This window comes from Lichenostomus cassidix, chromosome 2 (assembly GCF_008360975.1).
Source record: "Lichenostomus cassidix isolate B80296 chromosome 2, HeHo_3.0, whole genome shotgun sequence".
In the NCBI taxonomy this organism is placed as follows: domain Eukaryota; kingdom Metazoa; phylum Chordata; class Aves; order Passeriformes; family Meliphagidae; genus Lichenostomus; species Lichenostomus cassidix.
The window spans coordinates 23,222,781-23,243,201 of record NC_139482.1 but is presented as its reverse complement, the minus strand read 5'-3'; the positions used below and the strand labels follow the sequence as shown (position 1 = coordinate 23,243,201).

General features: G+C 37.5%; 1 protein-coding gene across 1 annotated transcript in view; it reads left to right on the top strand.

Annotated features, from left to right (window-relative positions):
• The window catches only part of CDK6 (cyclin dependent kinase 6), a 138,852-nt gene that overhangs the window by 55,396 nt on the left and 63,035 nt on the right, over positions 1-20,421 (top strand). The window contains exon 4 of the mRNA XM_085050721.1: positions 2,170-2,337. Coding sequence (XP_084906847.1) covers positions 2,170-2,337 — 168 coding nt within the window. The remainder of the gene's footprint in view (positions 1-2,169; positions 2,338-20,421) is intronic.

Below are 20,421 nucleotides of genomic sequence, written 5' to 3'. Positions count from 1 at the left end.
AAGAAGACTCTGAGTTTAGAAACTGAAGACATAGCTTGCAGCTTGAAATGTGCTGAGCAGAATTGTGTTATGCTGAGTTTGAGGAGGAAAGTTGAAACAAAACCAGCATCAGTTATTGGAAAAAGTATTCTTGATATGTTGGTAACTGCCTGAATGAGTTTACAGAGTTGACAAATGAGTAGGATACATAAATATCACCAAAAAGGGACTTGCCAGGATCTGCTGACTAATTCTGCAATTCTTTAAGTAATTTTCTTATTTGATACTATGTCAGCCTGGAATGAAAAAAATAATAGGCCCAAATTCAGTGAAACAACTAAGTTAATACTTAAAATGACTATATGCCTAAATGTTCTTGGCATGTTCTTCACGTCTGTAAGACTGATGCAAAGACTTTAGGGATTTCATAAAAGCCAGAATGGCACAGACTGAGCAGATGTGACATGTGCTAATTTTACTGATGACTGAAACCTGCAGAGCTGTACCCCTAGTTCTTAAAAATTTCTGAACTGCAATGAAAAATTTTATAAATACAAGAGAATTCAATACACTTTGTATATTTATTTTAAAGGTCCAAACCATAATATACCAATTGTCAAAATTACCAGTTCCAAATTTTTCCTGGGGAAGCAAAGGAAATCAAAGGCATCATCTGACAGGAAATGGGGTTCTCAGTTTACCACCTTCCTTCAGAGGTGATGATAATTTAATACTGCCACAGCATCCATAATTTCATGGTACAGTCTTAATCACTGGGATCTTCAAATAAAAGCTGATTGCTTTATGAGCCGGCTGTATACAGAAATGGCCATGTCTTTTTCAGCGGTCAGGTGAAAGATTTTTTAATTACTTTTTATAATATTTTCTGTAGAGATGGTCAGGCAGCATTTCAGGAAAATAACAATTTTGTATTAAATTATTTAGCAGTGTCTGTGAAGTGTCCCTTAAAAATGCATCCAACTAAACCAATATTGCCAAGCTGAATGTTTTGAGCTATTTTTACACCCATGTTCAGATGCAGTTCCTTTCAACAGTGTGCCTTGAATATTTACTTGTGACGTGCCCAAGTCCACAGAGAGGAGCAAAAGCAACCAGCTTCAATTTATCCTTCTTCCCTTTTCTCATATTTCATGCCTTGCCCTTCTCCAAGATGATTTTGATTGCTGACAGTAGGATTGGAGGACGCCCTGCTGCATGGATTATGGAAAGGGTGTATGCCACCAGCATACACAGGACTGCAGTGTCATGTGCTCAAGTCAAGTGCATGCAAAAAATAAACTTCCTTATCCATTTTTTTTCTGTCTTGGTGCAGCATCTTCTTGTAACTGCCTGTTCTGCAAATACAGTTTTCGAGTTGACAGTATCCTTCTAATTTGGAATTCAGGGGATTTCTAGTATTTGGTTTTGAGTCTGGTGGTTCATTCTTTTCACATTACTAAGATAAATGTCAAAGCATGAGTACAGATAAAATAATTTCTTCAGCTGTGGAAATGTCATGGAAGATTGTATCACTATAACAAAACAGAAAGAAGAATCAGAACTGCCACTTACGATTATTATACTGTTTTGGTTCTAAACTTTCATCTTAAGGTAGTTTCTTTCCTATTCAGTGAGTTCTAAACATCAGGTTCTTCCAAGAGAATCTTTTCCCTCTGTAACATTAAATAAAATTAAATTTGTCATTTATACAGTTTTTTTGGTTGAAACAGGCCCTTGTGCCTGTTAAAATGAATGATAAAATTCCACTTCACCACAGCAGGACAAAGCATAAGCTAGTGAGAATGCAAAGTGGCATGTGGTTTAAAGTTAAGAGTAAAAACCTACTCTGTCTTTTCCTTACTTGGATGACATTCTATTGAAGGTGTCCTGGGATTTAGAGACATAATTTTTATATTTTTTAAAGTATATTGACTAATCTTTATACTACTGTTAATCAACCTCAGATAATTCAACTGGAAACCATACATTAACTTGATAAGGACATTGGTTCAATTCCATTCATTCTAGCAACATCCTGTCCACTTTATATTAATAGCTGGTTTTATCTCCTGTGCACATAAATTTAAGTCAATATTTATTAAATTAGTTTTGCAGATTATGGCAGGGGTTTACTTGTTTGCCTGCCACCTTGTCTTGATAACTGTGTATTGGTTTCTTCTTTATATATAGGATATGATGCTTCAGCTGTTTCGGGGACTGGATTTTCTGCATTCGCATCGTGTGGTGCATCGGGATCTGAAACCCCAAAATATCCTTGTAACCAGCAATGGGCAGATAAAACTAGCTGATTTTGGCCTTGCACGAATCTACAGTTTCCAGATGGCTCTTACCTCAGTTGTAAGTTTCTGAAGACTTTTATTTTTCTTTTAATATAGCAGTGTGAACCATATCTACAATTGAAGTTACTTGTGTCTGTGAAAACAATTGCTTTCCAGCCAGGATTGAAGTTGTGATTGCATTGTGCAAGTGATCAGTTACTGTCTACTGTCTCTAAATTAAATCATGACTGATTACTGGGGTATAAATATGTGATAGTTTTTTGAAACTCCCATCAGTCAAGCTTCTGTAGTGATACTGACTTCCTTTGTACATTAAGTCAGGCAGGTAGGGTTAAAGTTTCTGAAATAGCCATTTTAAGATAAATCTCTTGCTGAACCCTGGATATCTTGCCTGAAAAAAGCCAGCAGATACTTGTGGAAATGCTACACCATCATTCTCTGATTTTCCACCTCTGTGGATATGGATTCAGTGCTTGCTTCCATATGTTACTGAATGATTCCAAATAGGGCTGTGCTGGAGGAAGCTCAAGTGGACCTTGCAGCCAAAATCACAGCTGTTTCTCAAGCCAGATGTTAAAGAGCACCCCCAGAATCACTAGGCCTCCTGCCACTGTTACCCCTCTCCCACCAGCTCTCCTGGTTGGCCCTGGCTCAGACATGAGCTCACTTGCAGAAGGTTTAGCCCTCGCCTGCATTAATGCTGGAGAAGCCCTGCCAGCTCCTTGCTTTCTGACCCCATTTCCACACTTGCTGGCCCTGCCCTCAGAATCAGCTGCTGGAGCTTGGCACAGCATCTCTTGGAGCCTATTGAGGAGCTGCCATGCTGTGTGCATGTTGGGCATCTTTTGGGTTTGTTGCCTGCTCCTGATTTTTTGTTTGCTTTTTCTATTCTGAATATCACAACTGCTGTGACAGTGACTCTTATGATAAAGACAGAAAAGGGAGAACTGCTGAAAAAAGAAACTGAAAGGATGTGCTTTGCATTTTACACTGTATTGCAGAAATTAACCTGGCTCATGTTGATAAAAAGCAGTTCATTCTTATTATTAGGTTGTGCTGTGTTTTAGGGCCAGTTTTTTTCATTGTTTGTTGGATGTAGCCTAATCCAAAACTGAAAGAATCTGGCTGCTGAGATCAGGAAAGATGGGTCATGTAAATTGAAACAGAAGGAAAGGAGAGAAAGGTTCTTCCTGGATTGCTCTTATTTTTTTTTTCCTAGTTAACAGTCAGTAACGACTTCAATGACTGTTTCTATTGATCCATAAAGTTATTTAAGCTAAAATTGAAGAATGTTATAAGGTTTCCAGCAGGACAATTTTGAAAAGTTCTCCATGAAATGAAGAAATACACCTTCAGAACTGAGCAGGAGTTTTTCCATGGTCATGTAGCATTCTTAGGAAGGAAGCTCAAAAGACCCAGAAACAGAGTGCATCTACCACAGCAAAAGACCTGCTTGCAAGAGAACATTGCAGGAATTACTTTTTAAAGTATGTGCATTTGCTCGAGTATCTAATATTGCATGCTAGAAATTATGTGTTAAAACCCATCAGCTGGTACTCTTGGCACTACTGTGAACAAGAGTTGTTCATACTAAGGGATTATCCACATACAAGTTTGTACTGTGTTCAGATAAGCATCCAAGTGTCATTGCAGCTAAGCTAAAGAGTATTAAAATAATTGAATTATTCTGTGATCAAGGATAAATCAAGTATATGGACACAGACATAAGTAATGGCTTTCATACCTAGAACCTAGTGTGTCATCATTTTCTTATTTTAAAAAAAACAGCTATGACCGTGGTCTTTTTAAGTTAAAAATTATTTAAAACATTCAGTTGTTCAACACCTTCAAAATACACTTTTTTCTGGGTATGTAGAAAACTATAGGAGTGTGTTGCTTAGAATATGATCAATGTGTTTAAACTCCATTGAAACTTAGTGCAGGAAGCACAGCTGAACAAAACAACCCCAAACCCCCAAACTTCTCTTCATAAACATAAAGACATTCTTGACTTTACCATTCCAAAAGTAGTCTAAATTGCAGTTATTCACCTGGCAATGAGTAAACTTTCATGGACTTCAGCAAGACCAGCTTTGTTTTGAAGTGTTTGCCGACAAAAGGGTTGCATTATAAAAGACAGAAAATACACATAAATCAATTAATAGAAGTCATCGCTTGCGAAGATTTGCTTCGGATAGTGATAGTGCAGACAGCTCAGTGATAAAAGACTATCATTGTGATCAGTGCAAGGGCTCTGCAGCATTTCCTTCAGAGGAGAAGCTTACTGTGAGATAAACTACAAGAATCATCCTTTGAAGTGTCAGACCATTCCCAAGATGCATCCTCATTCATTGCTCACAAAGAAACTCTTCAGATGGGACAAAGAGAGCTTGCCATGAAAATAACCTGGTAAAAACTGATCCAACCCAAGTGCTCTGGGTGCTGCAAATGGTAACTTCAAAGCAATCTCTCCCTCTAACAGCCAGTTATTTACACAATGCTAAAGAATCCTTCTGGCAGACCAGTAGTCCAGGCATATTGCTGTCATTTAAAGAAACCTCTTGATATTTCTGTCAGTGAATGAATAAAAGATTCAAACTAATGTTACGCAGTCTCAGGGGGGCAGGGTGGAGATCACTGCTCCCAGCTGTGTTCAGACTGAGACCTGATCCGGGTCTGAAATAACAGCACTAGAAAGAATGAGGTTGGGCGGGGGTGTCTCAGATGCTGGGTAATAGGGCATGCTTTTGGTTTCGTGCAAAGTTAGACTCTTTTTCAAGTGTTGGTCTTGGCCTTTGGGGAAGTTTTGAATAGGCTTTGTGATAACAGAGAAGCTCCATAGGACAGGGGAGGTAGATTGATGTGACTGTAATTTTAGAGTTGAAGAGCAAAAGCTAATGAACTGTCACATTTTTCCTGGTGCAGAAAAATGGGCACTCAGTTCTAACTTTCTCTGAGCAAAGGAGCAAGTGGGTGTATGGAAAATCTGAAGTTGTATAGTCAAAAAGGAATAATCCATATATCTATTTTCGTTGCCTTTTGAATGCATTAAAGAAAAGAAATGAAGCTGAATCATGGCATACAAAAATGTTGAGATAAGTGCATGGAGTTGTTGAAGCATCTAGGTTGAGCTGAGGCTGTCCAGCTTTTAAAACCTGACCTGTATCAGGATCTTGAGTGAACTGGCAAAATGTTAGTGTTTGTAACACACTTATAATACTTTCTTTGAAAACATGTGTGCTTTACCTTAGATGTCAGCACTACTGAGGGCTTTTTCCCCATGAAATGCCAACAAAATTGGTTTATGTCTTCCTTCTTAAAATAAAATCCACTTGTTTTCAGATTTACCCAACACAGAAGGAAACACTTTCTCTGCTAATGCTCTAAATTTTTTTAAAAGATAAGACACAAAATATTCTCCAGTTACTTTCAGTAAATAATTTTAGATTGTGCTAGTATTTTATTTGACTATTTCTTCAGGATAAAAACTTTCCATTCATTTCTGGCAGTCACTTCAGTGCAAATGGTTTACATGTCACATCATGCAAGAACTTGGATTTCGTTTTGTTGGTATAGTAGCAAGGCAGCATAAAATAATTTTCACTAACAAGGCTTAGTTTGTAGAAACAAATATGTAAGTTAGTTACAGCAAGAAAAACAACAACAAAAAGACAAAAAAACTCTCTTCCAAAGAGGAACGAGTAGTTTTCTGTTTCCTGCCCTCTGTTCCATTGTAATTTTCCATTAAATGCCCTCCGTTAGTAAATAATGTAAATGTAAGCTCTTGTCTGAGCTAGTATGATCAATGAAAACCCAGACAAAGAACTTTCTTTTGCTTTGCCTTGCTTTTGTGGGTTTTCCCCTTTTTTTTAGTGTCCACCTCTTCTGAGTCTCTTGCAGTGCAGCTTTAACCTGAGATACACTGAGGATCCGTAAATGGACCTGATTTGACAATCTATTTAAAGCTCATAGTCACCATCAGACATTGGAGGAGACCTATGGAAATTAAGCAACCACCTGCCACAGGTTAAACTGAGTGTTACAAGATGTCGTAATGAAATCAGTACAAATCAGTACAGTGACACTTGATTTTATCTCACGCATAGTTTAATAATATCATAACTCTTCCTGTCTCTGACAAGTGGAAGTGGCAGTGTTTTGGTATGCACTTCACTGTTGTGAGGAACCACATCACCTGAGATCTGGGCCCTCATCTCCACTTATTTCATTATGGTGCATTTGTCTAGTCCACCCCAATGTCCCTGAAAAGGAAAATTAGTCACAGACAGACATCCAGTGGATCAAAATACGTGGGTTTGAGCTTGTCAGTGCTGCTGCTGAGAGTTTGTGGCTGTTCAGAAGTGCAGTAAGATTAAAATTGTTGTCTTATTTAAGGAAAATCTATCTTCCCTACTACTACACAATTCTGCTTAAAAAGTCCACATCTGGCTTTGTGAAAAAATTAGTCAATTTTTCTGATATTTTAATATCTGGAAGGATCTGCATTGTATCCTCCCAACATCCTCTAGGAAGGTTGTTTCCATCACGTGAAATGAGTCAGTTATCTCTGGAGTCATCTTAAGAACAAAAAGAAAAATCATTATCAGCACATTGACTGTAAGGTCTGCAGATGACTAAAAACATTTTAAGATATATTTATGATGACTTGACTCAGATCAGATGTTCACTAAGAAGACCCAGATTTATATGAAAATAAGAATGACAAAACAGATTGTTCAATGTCACAATATTAACCAAAGGGCAGTATAGAAATACACATGAACGAAACTAGGAAATTAGACGTTTCTTATTCATGTACCTTATAATCATATAAGATAGTTGTCAAAACCAACTTAATTTTTGTTGCTCATCATAAGAATCTTTAAAATTTTAAGGCTTGTCTGGAAGAGTCGTAGTAGCTGCTCTCATAGAGAGAGAGGATTCCTGACAAGGTTGTTACTTCTAGAGACACATCCTAGAGAGAGTCTACAGGTGCTGTTATACAGTCAGCATAAGGATCCATGAAAAGATGGCCCTGCTTTTGACTGCACACTTCCATCACTTCCCCTTCTTCAGCATTAGTGGTTGTTCCCTTGCAGTCTGACTGAAAATGAACCCTGTACAAAGTAGTTACTAATTTACAGGTGTCTTAGTAGATGCAAATCACTGTGTGGCCACATGAGTGAAAGCACTCACATACAGGGGAGGGTGAGCAGAAAGATGGGGTCATCCACTCCCTAGGCACCACAGCCTTAGATTTGTTGGAGTCACATATGAAACCACATCTGAAGTGTTCAACTGAGGCCTCGAATAACTAAAGTAACTCAAAGGCAGAAATGTTTTTCAAAACCTCACAGCTCATGCTGATTTACGCTGTTCTGAAGGTGTCAGATGAACCAGTTAACTGGTTTGTTTAAGGCTATTACTGTATCTGACTGTAACAAAACTTCTAAAGACATCTGTATCAGTGAAGTATTTTTTACCCCCACAATGCCAAGACCTGCATTCAGCGCTTTGTGCTGCTCCTCTGCAGCTGATGCCAGGACTCACCCTTGAGACCTGTCAGGAATGCAGAGAATGCAACCCTGTGCTCTGATTCAGACCCAGGTTTCTCATGAACCATAAAAAGCATATCTTTTAATCTTTCAAAGAAAGTAAATTATTTCACAGTAAACAAGCAAATTGGCTTCACATGAGAATATTTTCTGTGTGAGAAAACCCCTTTCCAGAGCTGCAAACATGAGAATATATGGTATGTGAGGACAATTGGTCCACACTGAGCTGAGCATGTTTGGCAGCCCTGCAGCTGCACTAGTGCAGCCCTGCAGAATAAATTTAACTTGTGCTGGTGGAAAAAAGGAAAAGAGGTGCAACTTCGAGCAGAGTTCATATCAGAGCAAAGGAAGTTTCTGCTGGGCTGGACCAAAGGTTGGCTCTCTCAAAGGATAATGTTCCAGAAAGGGTGCTTAGGAGGGAGAGAAAGAAACAGCTTTCAGCAGTCAGAAATGTAGCAATTTCCAATGCTGGAGCTTGTATCTAGATCATTGTCTATAAAAATTACTGAAGTACACATCCTTCATAAACTAATCTGCTTACTTTTTGAATAATTTCTACTTTAGGCTACAGTTAACTTCGGCACTGTGAGAAAAGCTTTTTATTTTGTTTTAAATCTGGCACCTGATAATATTACTCAGATTCTTCTTAATTCTGCTTTCGTGAGGCATTGCCTTTTCACCTCAGGGTGAAATCTGGTGTCATTTGGCAGCAGCACCATTCCATTGGTGTAAGAAAAATGTATTCAGTGGAAATAGGCCTTCACATGTTGATGTGAAGATAGAATGACATGTTGTCTCTTCATTTCTCTTCTCTTCTCTTCTCTTCTCTTCTCTTCTCTTCTCTTCTCTTCTCTTCTCTTCTCTTCTCTTCTCTTTCTCTTTCTCTTCCTCTTCTTTTCTCAAGATATAGTAGATCGTACAGTTAGTAGTTACTAATGGTACAGATAGTAATGGTATAGTACTGCATTAGAGTTTTCAAGGAAATATCTGGTGAACAGACTGTAGGATATAGAACTGACTTTATAAGGAACAGGCTGTGCTTAACCTGCTAAAAAAAATTGGGGCAGAGGCTGTAAAAGGGAGAAAGGAAGGGAGAAAATTACTACTGCGGATTTTCTCTATATTCTAAAAGATCATTCTGCTTTTGTGTGACCATACTTCTGTCTTCTGTTTTCAGATGTAAAAATATGTGGTGCATTTCCCCCACCCAGTGATTTACATCTTCCTTGTACTATTTTTCTGTTGATTTAAGTGGGTCTGTTTTTACATCTACTCCCTGAGATAATTGAGTGGGTTGGATTGTAAAAACAATTTGATTGTTTGACAAGGTCTCTCCCAGTGTATTTACAAAATTGTTCCCACATAATTTCAAACCATCCTGAAACACTGAAATACAGCCTCAGGTTATGCTCTTATCAGAGCACATTGAGTAAGCAGGCATGGGCCTGTTTGGTACTTGAATGTGAGACATCCAAAGGAAGAGAAGCAGACCAAAGAGCATGCTCTCCTTGGAGCTCCTGCTGCTCCAGTGTGAAGGCAGGTGTCTGTACAGTGCTGACAGAAATGCTCTTAGGGCTTAATGTGTAATAAAAATGAGTCGTTGACACTTTTTTGCAGTGGCAGGGAAGTAACTGTGAATGTTCCTTTCACGCTGGCTGAAGTCCTGCTGTAGAAGGCATTTTTAAATGAGAATTCCCTTCTACAGGTATAGCCCAGGAAACTCCTCTTAGCCTAACAATATTCAGTAGTTGTTCAGCATTGCTGGTGTGGAATTCTCGATCTCAAAAGGGGAAGAGCTGAGAAATCATCCAGTCCTTTTTGTGAAACAAGTAAGATTGTTCTCTGTTGCATTTCTAATGTTTTGCCTATAACTTTAATGTGCCAAGAAACAGGGTTTCCATCACTTCCCAGGGAGCCTATTCCAAAACATTTATTTAATCACTTTCAGAAATTTCCTTGATATCCAGCCTTCAATGTCCCATTCTTATTTTAACTCCATTATATTCTTTGTTACTATATGCTGAATGGTAGCAGATGACCAATGCCTTGTAGTTGCATTAAAGAGGTCAGTTAGGTATACCTGTAATACATTCATCCTTGCAAAATGTGGTAAGATACATAATTTGATAGATAATGGCAGTATATTAGCCTTAGATTTTCCAGATCTCAGTAGATTATAGGGCACCAAAGAATTCAGCTAGATTGCTTGAGATTTCCCATTTTCAGCATTTAGGTGGACAAATCCAGAGGAAGGTACATTTCGCTACAAGAATTACTGAGCTATGAGATTAATTCCTCAGTTTTGGGATCTTACAAATACTTTGGTAGCAAGCTGTGGAGATCACATATGGACTATGAGTTATCATTTAGATGCATGAAAAGAGCATATGAAAGTGTGGACTGTTACATGTAGGATACTTTTGAAGAAATAGTAAAATACTGATGCCACAACACAAATCAGTTGATCAGACCTCATCTAGAATGCTGTAAGCTGCTCAGTTTCTCTGTGGCTGAGAGATGTTTTTGGACAGGGACTGTCATGGGGAAGGACAGATTTCTGTGTAACAATCAGAGAACAAGGGACACTCTCTTCTGTGAGGCAAGAAGAATTTGAATTACATTAACAAAATTAATCATAACAGTGCATAAAATTGATACCTAAAAACATCATCAAGGACCCAGATGAGGAGAACGTGTTAAAAAAGCAGTGAAGGCATGAGAACTAGTTAGTTTAAATTAACTTACATAACTTTAAATAAATAACTTGTCTCAGGAAGTTAGAAAATGAGTGACATTCTGAAGCACCCTACAGTAGGACCAGTGCAGGCAAGAAATATAAATAACTTTGAGAGGGAGCATGGTGAGTTTCTTTGATGCAAGTTGGCAAATCTTGATGACTGAGGTAGTCCATTCCAGTTTCATATCTCTGTATTTGCCCCTTGAAGATCTGATGTGCATTATATAGTCAACTTTGTCAGAAATGCACTTCACGAGCTCCACTCGTCATGGAAACAGCTGTCAGCAGGCTAGATGGATTGGCATAAATGTCAAAGCAAAACTTGTTTTCCAAAGAAAGAAATAATGAAATTTTATTAAGATGAGACAGAGCAAATAATAGAGATGGTCTTAAAAACCAGAGGAGGCTACAGTTTAAATAAGGGGCTATGAAAGACCAAAAAATTAAAATGAGATATAAAAAAAGAGACCCTTCACTAAAGAAACAAAAATACAACCTGAAATTTTCATAAGTAGGGATGAAAGATGATCTGAAAGCAAGAATTGAATCCTTGTATGGACAGGAAGTTGAAAAAGTCCAGATTGAGTGGGAATTCTGGCTGCAGTGTTCCCCATCTGGAAATGATGGATGAACCTGGCAAGTCACATCAATGAATGACAGTGTACCTGACTGCTGAAAACCTGATCGGACCTTCCATGAAACAGGGGATGCCAGAAAAGCTTGGATAAACTTGGAAGTAGCTAACAAAAACAGTCTTCAAAAAGGACTTGAACACAAAAATGAGCACATGCAAGTAAGTAGGAACATAGACTACTGTGGAAGTACGGTAAACTTCATTTTTACCTGGACGTAAAAATGAACCCTTTAGGAGACTGGTTATAGTTGTTTTTACTTTGCATGCATCTGTAGACTTACTTTTTCCCAGCTCAGATAATAGAAATGCCTATTGAACATCCCAGGGAAGCTGATTTCAGCATCGTACACTATATGTATAGTGAGGAAAAGGAGCAGAAAGGAGACTTCTGGTAACCTTTCTAGGTAGCCCAGCTCTGGCGGTGCGTCAGAATTTATACTTGGCCTCAGCTGCTCAGGTCTGCTGTAAGGCCATGATATACATGTCAAGGTCAGCCATCAATCAGAGAGGGCTTGCATACTGAAAGCTACAGAGAGGAAGAAGAGAGAGACACCCAAGGACACTTGCAGTCTTACAACACACAGATACCACAGAGGCCGACGGTGATGGGGTTTTGTAATCAAGGTAAAGCAGAGAAGCCAAAACCAATCTGGGGATCTGTAATATTTGCCATGGAAGTGGAATATATTCTTACTGAAAGGAATCAGAAGATGATACAGTTATAACAGAATCTGCTTGTGTGAAACTCCAGAACAATTCTGTGTTTAAAAAACAATGGAAAAAGAGATTCTGGTCAGATAAACAACATTTTTTTGTAAATAGTAAAAATACTATGGTTTATAAAACAGGCAAAAGTCACATAAGTGCAAAGATTAAGAAGCAATTCAGTTGAATGTGTCATGAAAGATGACTGTAGAATGGTTTTCAAAAGTACAAAACCAGCCAGGATATATTAGTATATATCAAAACCTCCCAATATAGTTTAATAAATTGCTCCTGACTGAAAGTCAGACCTTGGAAGTACAAGCAGGGGCTTGAGTTTTTGTTTAGGTCTATCAGATGAGTAGCGGTAGTTGAAATTGGTCTAGTAAAATGTATAACTGATTCTAGGAAATATGCAATATGGTCATAGATTTGTTACTGAATGAGACATACTGAATAAAATTAAGCAGGAGATTTGAAAAGAAAACCTATAATTGTTGTAAAGTGCACAAAGTTGTTGTCTGCTGCAAAAGGCTGTAGAATTCAAGTGTGAATCAGAACAGCTAAAAGAGCAGATAAATTAACCATTGCATTGGAAATTTCTGTAATGAATGCAAGGCAAACTTGTTCTACAGATACAGGCTATGAAAACACACTTTAAACTTGCGATCAGCATGGAAGAGCTGATTTGTGGATAATTCGTTTGCAGTCAGCAAGTTGTTCTGCTCTCCAGGGCAACTATCATAATGATGTTGGCATCTTGTAGTAGCTTTCCAGTAAAGAAGAAAAAAATAACTTAAAAATTGAATAACTGCATACTATTTGAAGACTCAGTAGATTTTTGCTTTTAAAGTTCTGCGTGATTTGAAACAGGATCAGAGTTTTCATCATTTACTGGGCCTGAGTGACAAAGAACAGATCATAAAAAGAAAAAACAAAAAAACCCCTAGCATTAAGAAAAACAAGCAATTAATCTACTCAGCACAGAAACAGCAGAAAACTGATGTAAAAAAGGAGGGAAAGCAACCACCTGCAAGTTCATGCCGATTGAGTTCTGAAGTCCTGTTGTGGATTTAAAAGAGGAATAATGAGAGTAGGGACTTTCTGCTTAGGAAGCAGGAGATATTTTTTGATTTAACAGTGATATAAGTTGTACCATGTGGGCCCCATGCAAGATTGTAACCATGGAAACCTGCCATGTAAACAGCTAGTTCATTGTTCACTAGCAGGAAAGAAGAAATAAGTTTTGAAGAAATATGTAGAGAAAGAGATGTGCTTTCAGCTAGTTCTTGGGCTTTACCCTTAGCTGTGATTCAGAAAGGACTGTACTATATTTTGTATGGCTGTTATCATCCAAAATTAATACCCTTGTCTTAAAATAATTATTGTTTATTGCAGTGAATAAATAGTACCCTTAATGCTGTACTACTTGCTTTTCACTGTAACTGTTAGAAGTATGTAGTATCAAGCAAGTCCAAAGGATGAGGGGAAAAGTACACTATCAGAAAATATTTGGAGGCACTTCAGAGAAGAGTTCTTTGGCTGGGACAGGAACCGTTGAGTAGCTAGTGGAAAAGACAGTCCACAGTATTTTTTTCTCCTGTACTGCATGGATTATTCATCTGTACTTACACTGAATGACTTGGTTTTGGAAGAAACATTTTCAACAGCATCATTCCTAGCACAAAGGATCTGAAAAAGCATAAATTCTGTTCTGCAGGGCAGGAGGAGTAATGCCTAGTGGATGGTGAATTGCTTCCATAAGAGGTCTGTTACATTGCACGCACAATCTGTGAATGGGGGAGTGTCCAATGAAGGCAAGAAACTTGCAGCTCTGCAGAACTGTCAACTCCACAACGACTTACCTGTACTGGACATTAGAGAACATTTATTTATGCATTTCAACTTTGCAAAATGATTTGAGCTGAAAAGCTGTGTAAGTTAACATGAGTAAGACTTTTTAATTTACAGTGTTAGAAATAGTTCTTACGTGTTCTTCTCCCTTCACCTATCACTTTTCAAAACCCTTTCAAAACTGTTTTTGCTAGTAATGGGTACAAATCCTAGAGCTTACAGTATGGATAGTATGGTCACAGAAATGCCACAAGTGTGGATGATGGTCACATCTTACGCCACTCAACAAAACCCAGACATCTAGAGGTGTGTAAATCTCTACAGTATCTTCCCTGTCATTCATAGGAGAGAAAGTTTGAGGATAGGACAGATTGAGTGCCTTCGTGAAGGTCTGATTGCAAGTGCAACATTAAGTGGAACAGTGAAGAATATGTTGGCAAAAAAAGATGCATCCTCAAAAGCTTTTTATATTCTCATTTCATGTAGTTTACTGAGGAATGGATGTTTATGGCTTATCCACTGGGGCAGCTGGAATGATCGATCCTCTGCTGAATTAAAAGCTTCCAGGCAAGGGCATTATGATACATGAGATGAAAAGTTTTTTGGCATGTGGAATTTGAATTTAAAATCGTCTTTGGATAACACAATGATGATAGCAGATTGTATTAGTCTGGAAGTTAAAGATGAAATACAGAATCTGCAAGTAGTGTGGAGGAACATCAGGCAGTAACTAACATATCAGTGAAAGAAAGATTCAGCTGTGCTTGTTAAACTGTTCCACATTTTGGGACTGGGAAGTCCCTTCTTAACCTAAAGGAAGAATTTTATTCAGTGGAGGGCACAGAGAAAATGGAAAACAAGTGCATACAGTGGTCGTACAGTGAAGAAGTAGCTTTCCAAGAAGAAGACAGATCCAACTTGCTACTGTATCACTGAGAGCCACAGTGAACCACTTGGCTATGGATATGTTTGGACCTCAGAGCGGAAAAGCGCATCAGTCAATGCTGGAGGATAGTGGTAGGCAATTTTTTGAGATGGCTGAAGGTACACAAAACAAAGGACAAGAGGCCTGACAGTAGCATGCATTATAATGAGTTAATTCTTCACTAGTTGTGGGACCCCAGGCAAGTTGCACGCAAGCATAAGGGAAAATCAATATCAAGAATCTGCAGTTTGGAAGCTTTTCATACAAAATAGGAGATTAGCTGTGTACCTTTGTGGACTAGCACAAATCAGCATTGTGATAGCATATAGAAGTCATTGAACCTATAGTGTGCCTCAGCATTCATTTTGTCTAGGTATGAGTTAATAATCTACATTTACATCATGTGCACTGCAAGGATCTGCAGGGACCATGATTTACAGGAATCAGATGATGAGCTTTCCTTTCTGAGGAAAAGTTGCCGATAATGTCTCATAAGTTAAAAATGCTCAATGGCTTATTACATGGGCAAAAGTTTTCAAAAAAGGGGAGTTGATAGTGTCCCAAAGGGCTAGGAGAAATTAGGGGGTAGAAATCAATACTGAAGAAATTCAGAGTGTACTACTGTCCAATGCTGACCTGAATAAATGGAGTGGTGAATAGGAAGTCAAGAGCATCCCACAGCAAACTCTGCCAGTTGTCTGGCCAGTCCCCACTGAGCACATATGAAATACATGTGCACTGCCAAAAGAAATTTGAAAAAACTTTTGTAGTGATGCATTCCCAGTTAGGATAAAACTATGAAGGTGTGTCCCAGACATTATTGTGTTATTGTTAAAACAAAAAGCCATTTCTTGGAGATATCTGAGAAATAGTTGAAAGGAAATGGAGGAAGGAAGAAGAACTAATAAGGGAACTTGGAAGTCCACATGAATATCTCCTGACACAGAAATACTGTAAGTGGGATTTATCTGACAACGTGTGGACATCAAATTCTTAAGTTAGTTCACTGAGTAAGTAGCCTCAGTTCACTAAGTATGTAGTAACAAAAAGTAATCTAATCACTGTAATCAGTAAAATGAGTTACCTCCGTATAAAGAAGACAGTTAACATAGCTTAGACTCCAATAGGGTACCTACTTCTTTCCACTGGTTGTCAAAGGGGATAAGTTCAGCTGTGAAATCTAAGCAGTACTGAGATCTTAAGTCAGCTGGGATGAATCCAGCCCAAGTCAATCCTGATACCATTACCATTTGGGCTTTTGGTGCATCATAAAGAGCACCATTTTCAAGGATTTCATCAAAATGTGGGCAGAGCTGAAACAGCTTTACCTGAAATGAAGTGTAATTGAAGCATAGAAGCAGTGGTATGTTTTAGATAAATTTGTAAAAGTAGTTAAGCACTTCTGTGCAATATATAGCTGAAATGATAATATATAGCTGAAATCGTCCAAAATACATGACATACGCAGGGCCAGTTAGGAATCTAAGCTATGTGGGTGAGCAGGTTTGACTGAAATCTGAATGGAAATACAAGATGAGAGTGAGAGGAGCAGTGGGGGAAGCATTGCACAAATACAGACACAAAAGTCACAGGCATCAACAGGAACATACACAGCAAAATGGTGAGAAAGCTGAGAGCTTCTGGGTGGGGTACTTGGAATAAGTCGTAGAGCAAAAATTATCCTCCTGCTTGATTTTTTTTGGGAAAACAGGACTTCCTTCACATTTTTGATGAAATAAAACAAATGCTTGACTTCCATCATCATTTCACATGTTCCTGCCCCTCCCCACATATTCTATAAAAATTAATTAGTTCCCTATTTTGATTACATTTTCAGGCAAAAGATACTATCAGTTAATACAGCCTGAGGATGTTGTGTCTTTGAAAAGCATGGGAAGTTTTGTGTATGTATACATCGTTATATACATAGGAGAAACATCTTAAGCATAAGAAAATGCAAGGTCTAAGTCTGTGAGAATCTTATTATCCCTTAAAGAAAGGTATCAGCTTGAAAATGAAAGCTATCTCAGGATCTGGCAATGTGTAGTATCTTTGGGAGTACTGTAAGTCAGTTGAGGATTTCTAGAGTGGTATGAACATCTTGTAATACCACTCATGGCAATCGTTTTCAGAGAATAATTACGTGATAATTTTTAATCTACTTGGAAAATCAATAACATTGAAGTAGATACAAAATAAATGCCAGTTTGTATTAGCACTTCTACTGACTGGCTTCATGGAATAGTCAAACTCACAGTTTGGTTCACTCTGGCATAAAGCCTGTCACTTCTTAAGTGATAGAGAAGAAAAATTTTAACTCTTTTACAGGGTAGACTACAAGGCATGGAGTACTACTAAGTTTGGTGGTTTTTTTCACAAGATGTTAAGACTGTTCATGGAAACACAGAGTTTGTTTAATGCTTTCTGTTGAACAGTGTGGCTGGGTTCTTGAAGTGCAAGACAGGAACATGGCATGGATTTCATGTTAGAGTGCATAGAGTCATGTTGAAGGTTTTCAAATTCCTGTGAGAAAAACTTACAGGAGAAATTTTGAATTTTTTTTTAATTGGTAGGGGGAGTGGGTGTATATTTCAGCTGCTCTGTTGAAATCAAATTATAATTAAAAACACTTCATTTTTAAACACCTTCAGTGTGAATATTTGAGTAAATTTCTTCTAATATTCCATAAGAATAATATCTACTTCTTATGTCCATTTCAGGCAGAGAGGTTTTGGCTACCTTGCAGATATATTACTTCAAAGAATGTGCTTTCACCACTGGTGCTGTAATTTCATTGACAGTACCTCTCTGAAAAAAGATGCAACTGATGCTTTTTAACCCCATTTTATTTATATGTACATTTTTCCACGTGATTCTTTACAGTTCTGCTTCATATTACATTTGCAAGGAGAGAAACAGTCAAGTCATTCTTAAAATACAAAACAAGATTACTGGTGAATTTTAAAATCTTGGTGTGAAGTTTAGTATGCTGGGTTGATATGGATGCCATGTTTCATTAAGAAAAAACACATCTCAAAACATGCTCACTACAACATCTAAACAGAGAGAATCAGAGGTAGACATGTATCTTTGTAATATAATGGTATTTTCCTTAATTTTGTTTAATGGTATTTTCCTTAATTTTGTTTACATATTTATATTCTTGCTCCATAAAATGAAAACCAGCTTGTAAGCACAGAGAAAAAGTTGAAAATGCTTTACTGGTTTACATTTTCTTAAGTCTGTTGCAGTAGGTCATAATAGCCACATACTTCAGCTGATATAAATCTGCAAGGCTTCAATGAACTAAGCCAATTTATAAGGCAAATAAGAAGGTCTGTCTTTAAATCAGCAGTGAATTTTGCATTTGGTGTACTTTTATTTTATATTTAAATTTTATACTTAAATGTCTTTTAGTTTCTCGGTATATTGTCTAATGCTGCTCAGACAGAATTGCTTTGAAATGAATGAAACTATTTAAGTTAATAAAGGGACAGCTGGCGCTGCAGATTGACAGATTTAAATTATTTGGGACACCAAAGACATCATGGGCTTTATGTAATTTAATCACTAGAAGAATTAAATAAGGAGGAGCCTGTGCATGGTATCAGTTCTTGTGGGAAAATATGCTTCATTGACTTACTGGCACTGTTTTGGAATGTGGCATTTAAAAGTACCTTTTTACAGTGGGAAAGAATTTGGTCAAGAATAAACAGTCTGACCTTGTTAAATGGACCAAAGTCAGTGCATAAACTAGTTTCAGAAAACTAGTTTTCAGCAGTCTGTGAAAAAAAAAATCAATTTATGAAAAATGCAACGAGATTTTCTAGAGAAAAAATTATGGTGATTGAACAGAGTTGGGGAGACCCCCATGTTTTTTCCAGTGTGGACTTCTCTGGTTTGTGGGAAGTTGGCTTTGAGGTTTAAATATGGTTTGAACTGTAATTTCAGAGGACATTAATAGCACTTTACATTGTAAAGTGTCATACAATGTAACCTGATGTATTCAAGTCATTTGTGGGATAAGTGAAAAATTTTCAACAGAAACCAAGGCCATTTGTATTACTGTCAATATCTGAAAATGTAAAAACCTTGAGTTTGTAGGAAAACTGTATTTATTCCATGAACTGAGTCTTAAACACAAAGCTTGGTATTTGTAGGTATAGTAATTTGCCTAGCAAGGACCTTTTTCTACAAATGAAGAAGAAAATTATGCCACTTTGGTTTTAGCTTCAAATTTTGCTGATGGGAAACTGGCATGGTAAACTGGCACAATAATAATGAATCTCCATGCTGTGAAATCCTAGCTTCCATGCAGTTGATGGAAAACATCCCTTTAACTTCAGTGTGGCCAAGATCTCGTTCCAGGTTTTCATATTCTGTTTGAAAAATACAAACACATTCTGTGAACAAACACGCAAACTTCTTTGGAGGAATGGAGTAAACAAAGAAAAACAAGGGTTTTTGGAAATGGTATTGATAAAAGTGCCTATCCAGTTCATGGGGTTTGGCCACAGAATTTTCATTGGTACTTTGTAGAACACAATCCTCTTTTTTTTTTGAGATGACAGTGACAAGTTAACGTATTAAAACTCTCTCAAGGCCTTGCCCGTGATCCATTTTTTAATGCAAGAGAGAGTGAAAAATCCTATGATGGTTGAAGAATGTGAAATAACATTTAAAGACATTGTTGAATAATACTTTTGAGCATCATTTAAAACTGTAGTAGCCAATTGAGAATTATTGCTGCATAAAAATAAAAATATCTTTGTAAATTCAGCAATCAGCAAAACTACCGAACTAGTAACATTTCTGTGATATAAAATGAAATTTGATGCAAGCAGTAATAGATGCAATTGTTAAAAAGCAATTTACATAAAACAAGTGAATTCAAGGGAAAAAAAATGTTTGCTTCAGGTAAATTCAGATTAAAAATTAGGTGTGTTACATTAGGTTTTGACAAGTTTGAATAAAGAATCTGTATTAAACCAGAAAAGAAGAAAGCCTGTATCAATGTAAACACCATTTTATGTTTTTATAGTCAATGTAAACATCTTCTGAAGTTATCCTGAGTTTTCTGAATTCTGCCTTGCTCTACTCTGTGTTTACAACATCAGCTATATGTTTACCCTGCAGAGATTTTTTGAGGCCCTCAAGGGGGTGGAGTTCCCACCCTGCTGTGAGGAGGCTCTGTGCATTTTCTGTGTATAGTCACATGTGACATTGCCTTCTGCACTGCTTCAGTATCAAGCCATCAGGTACTGGAAATGGAGGTCATGCACAGCTGAATGTATTCACAGATTATCCCCTTCTGTAGGCTTGGACTTTAACTCAAAGAAAAGCAAGGACAAAAACTACAGCTTTTCTTAGAATTTACAAGCAGTGATAAATACTTTCATCCCACGATTTTGGTTGGTTTTTTGTTTGTGGGGTTTTTTTTTACTTTATGTGTACATGTTCTTGTTTCCCTTCTGTTCTAAGTGCTATTAATCATCCAGATCTGTCTGGTAGCTCCAGCCCTCACCTTTTTAAAGAAATTTGGTTCTTAAGGATGGATTCACCAGGAAAAGATTAAGGAGCTATCTTTTGCCTTTGTCTACGTCCTTAGGGTGTAACATAGTGTACAAAGACCAGGTTGTCTGAGAGGAGAACTGCTATGCATATGTCGAACTTACTTTTCCTGCAGCTGATATTCTGCGAATGTAATCTGACGTTACACTATTAGCAAGTAAAAT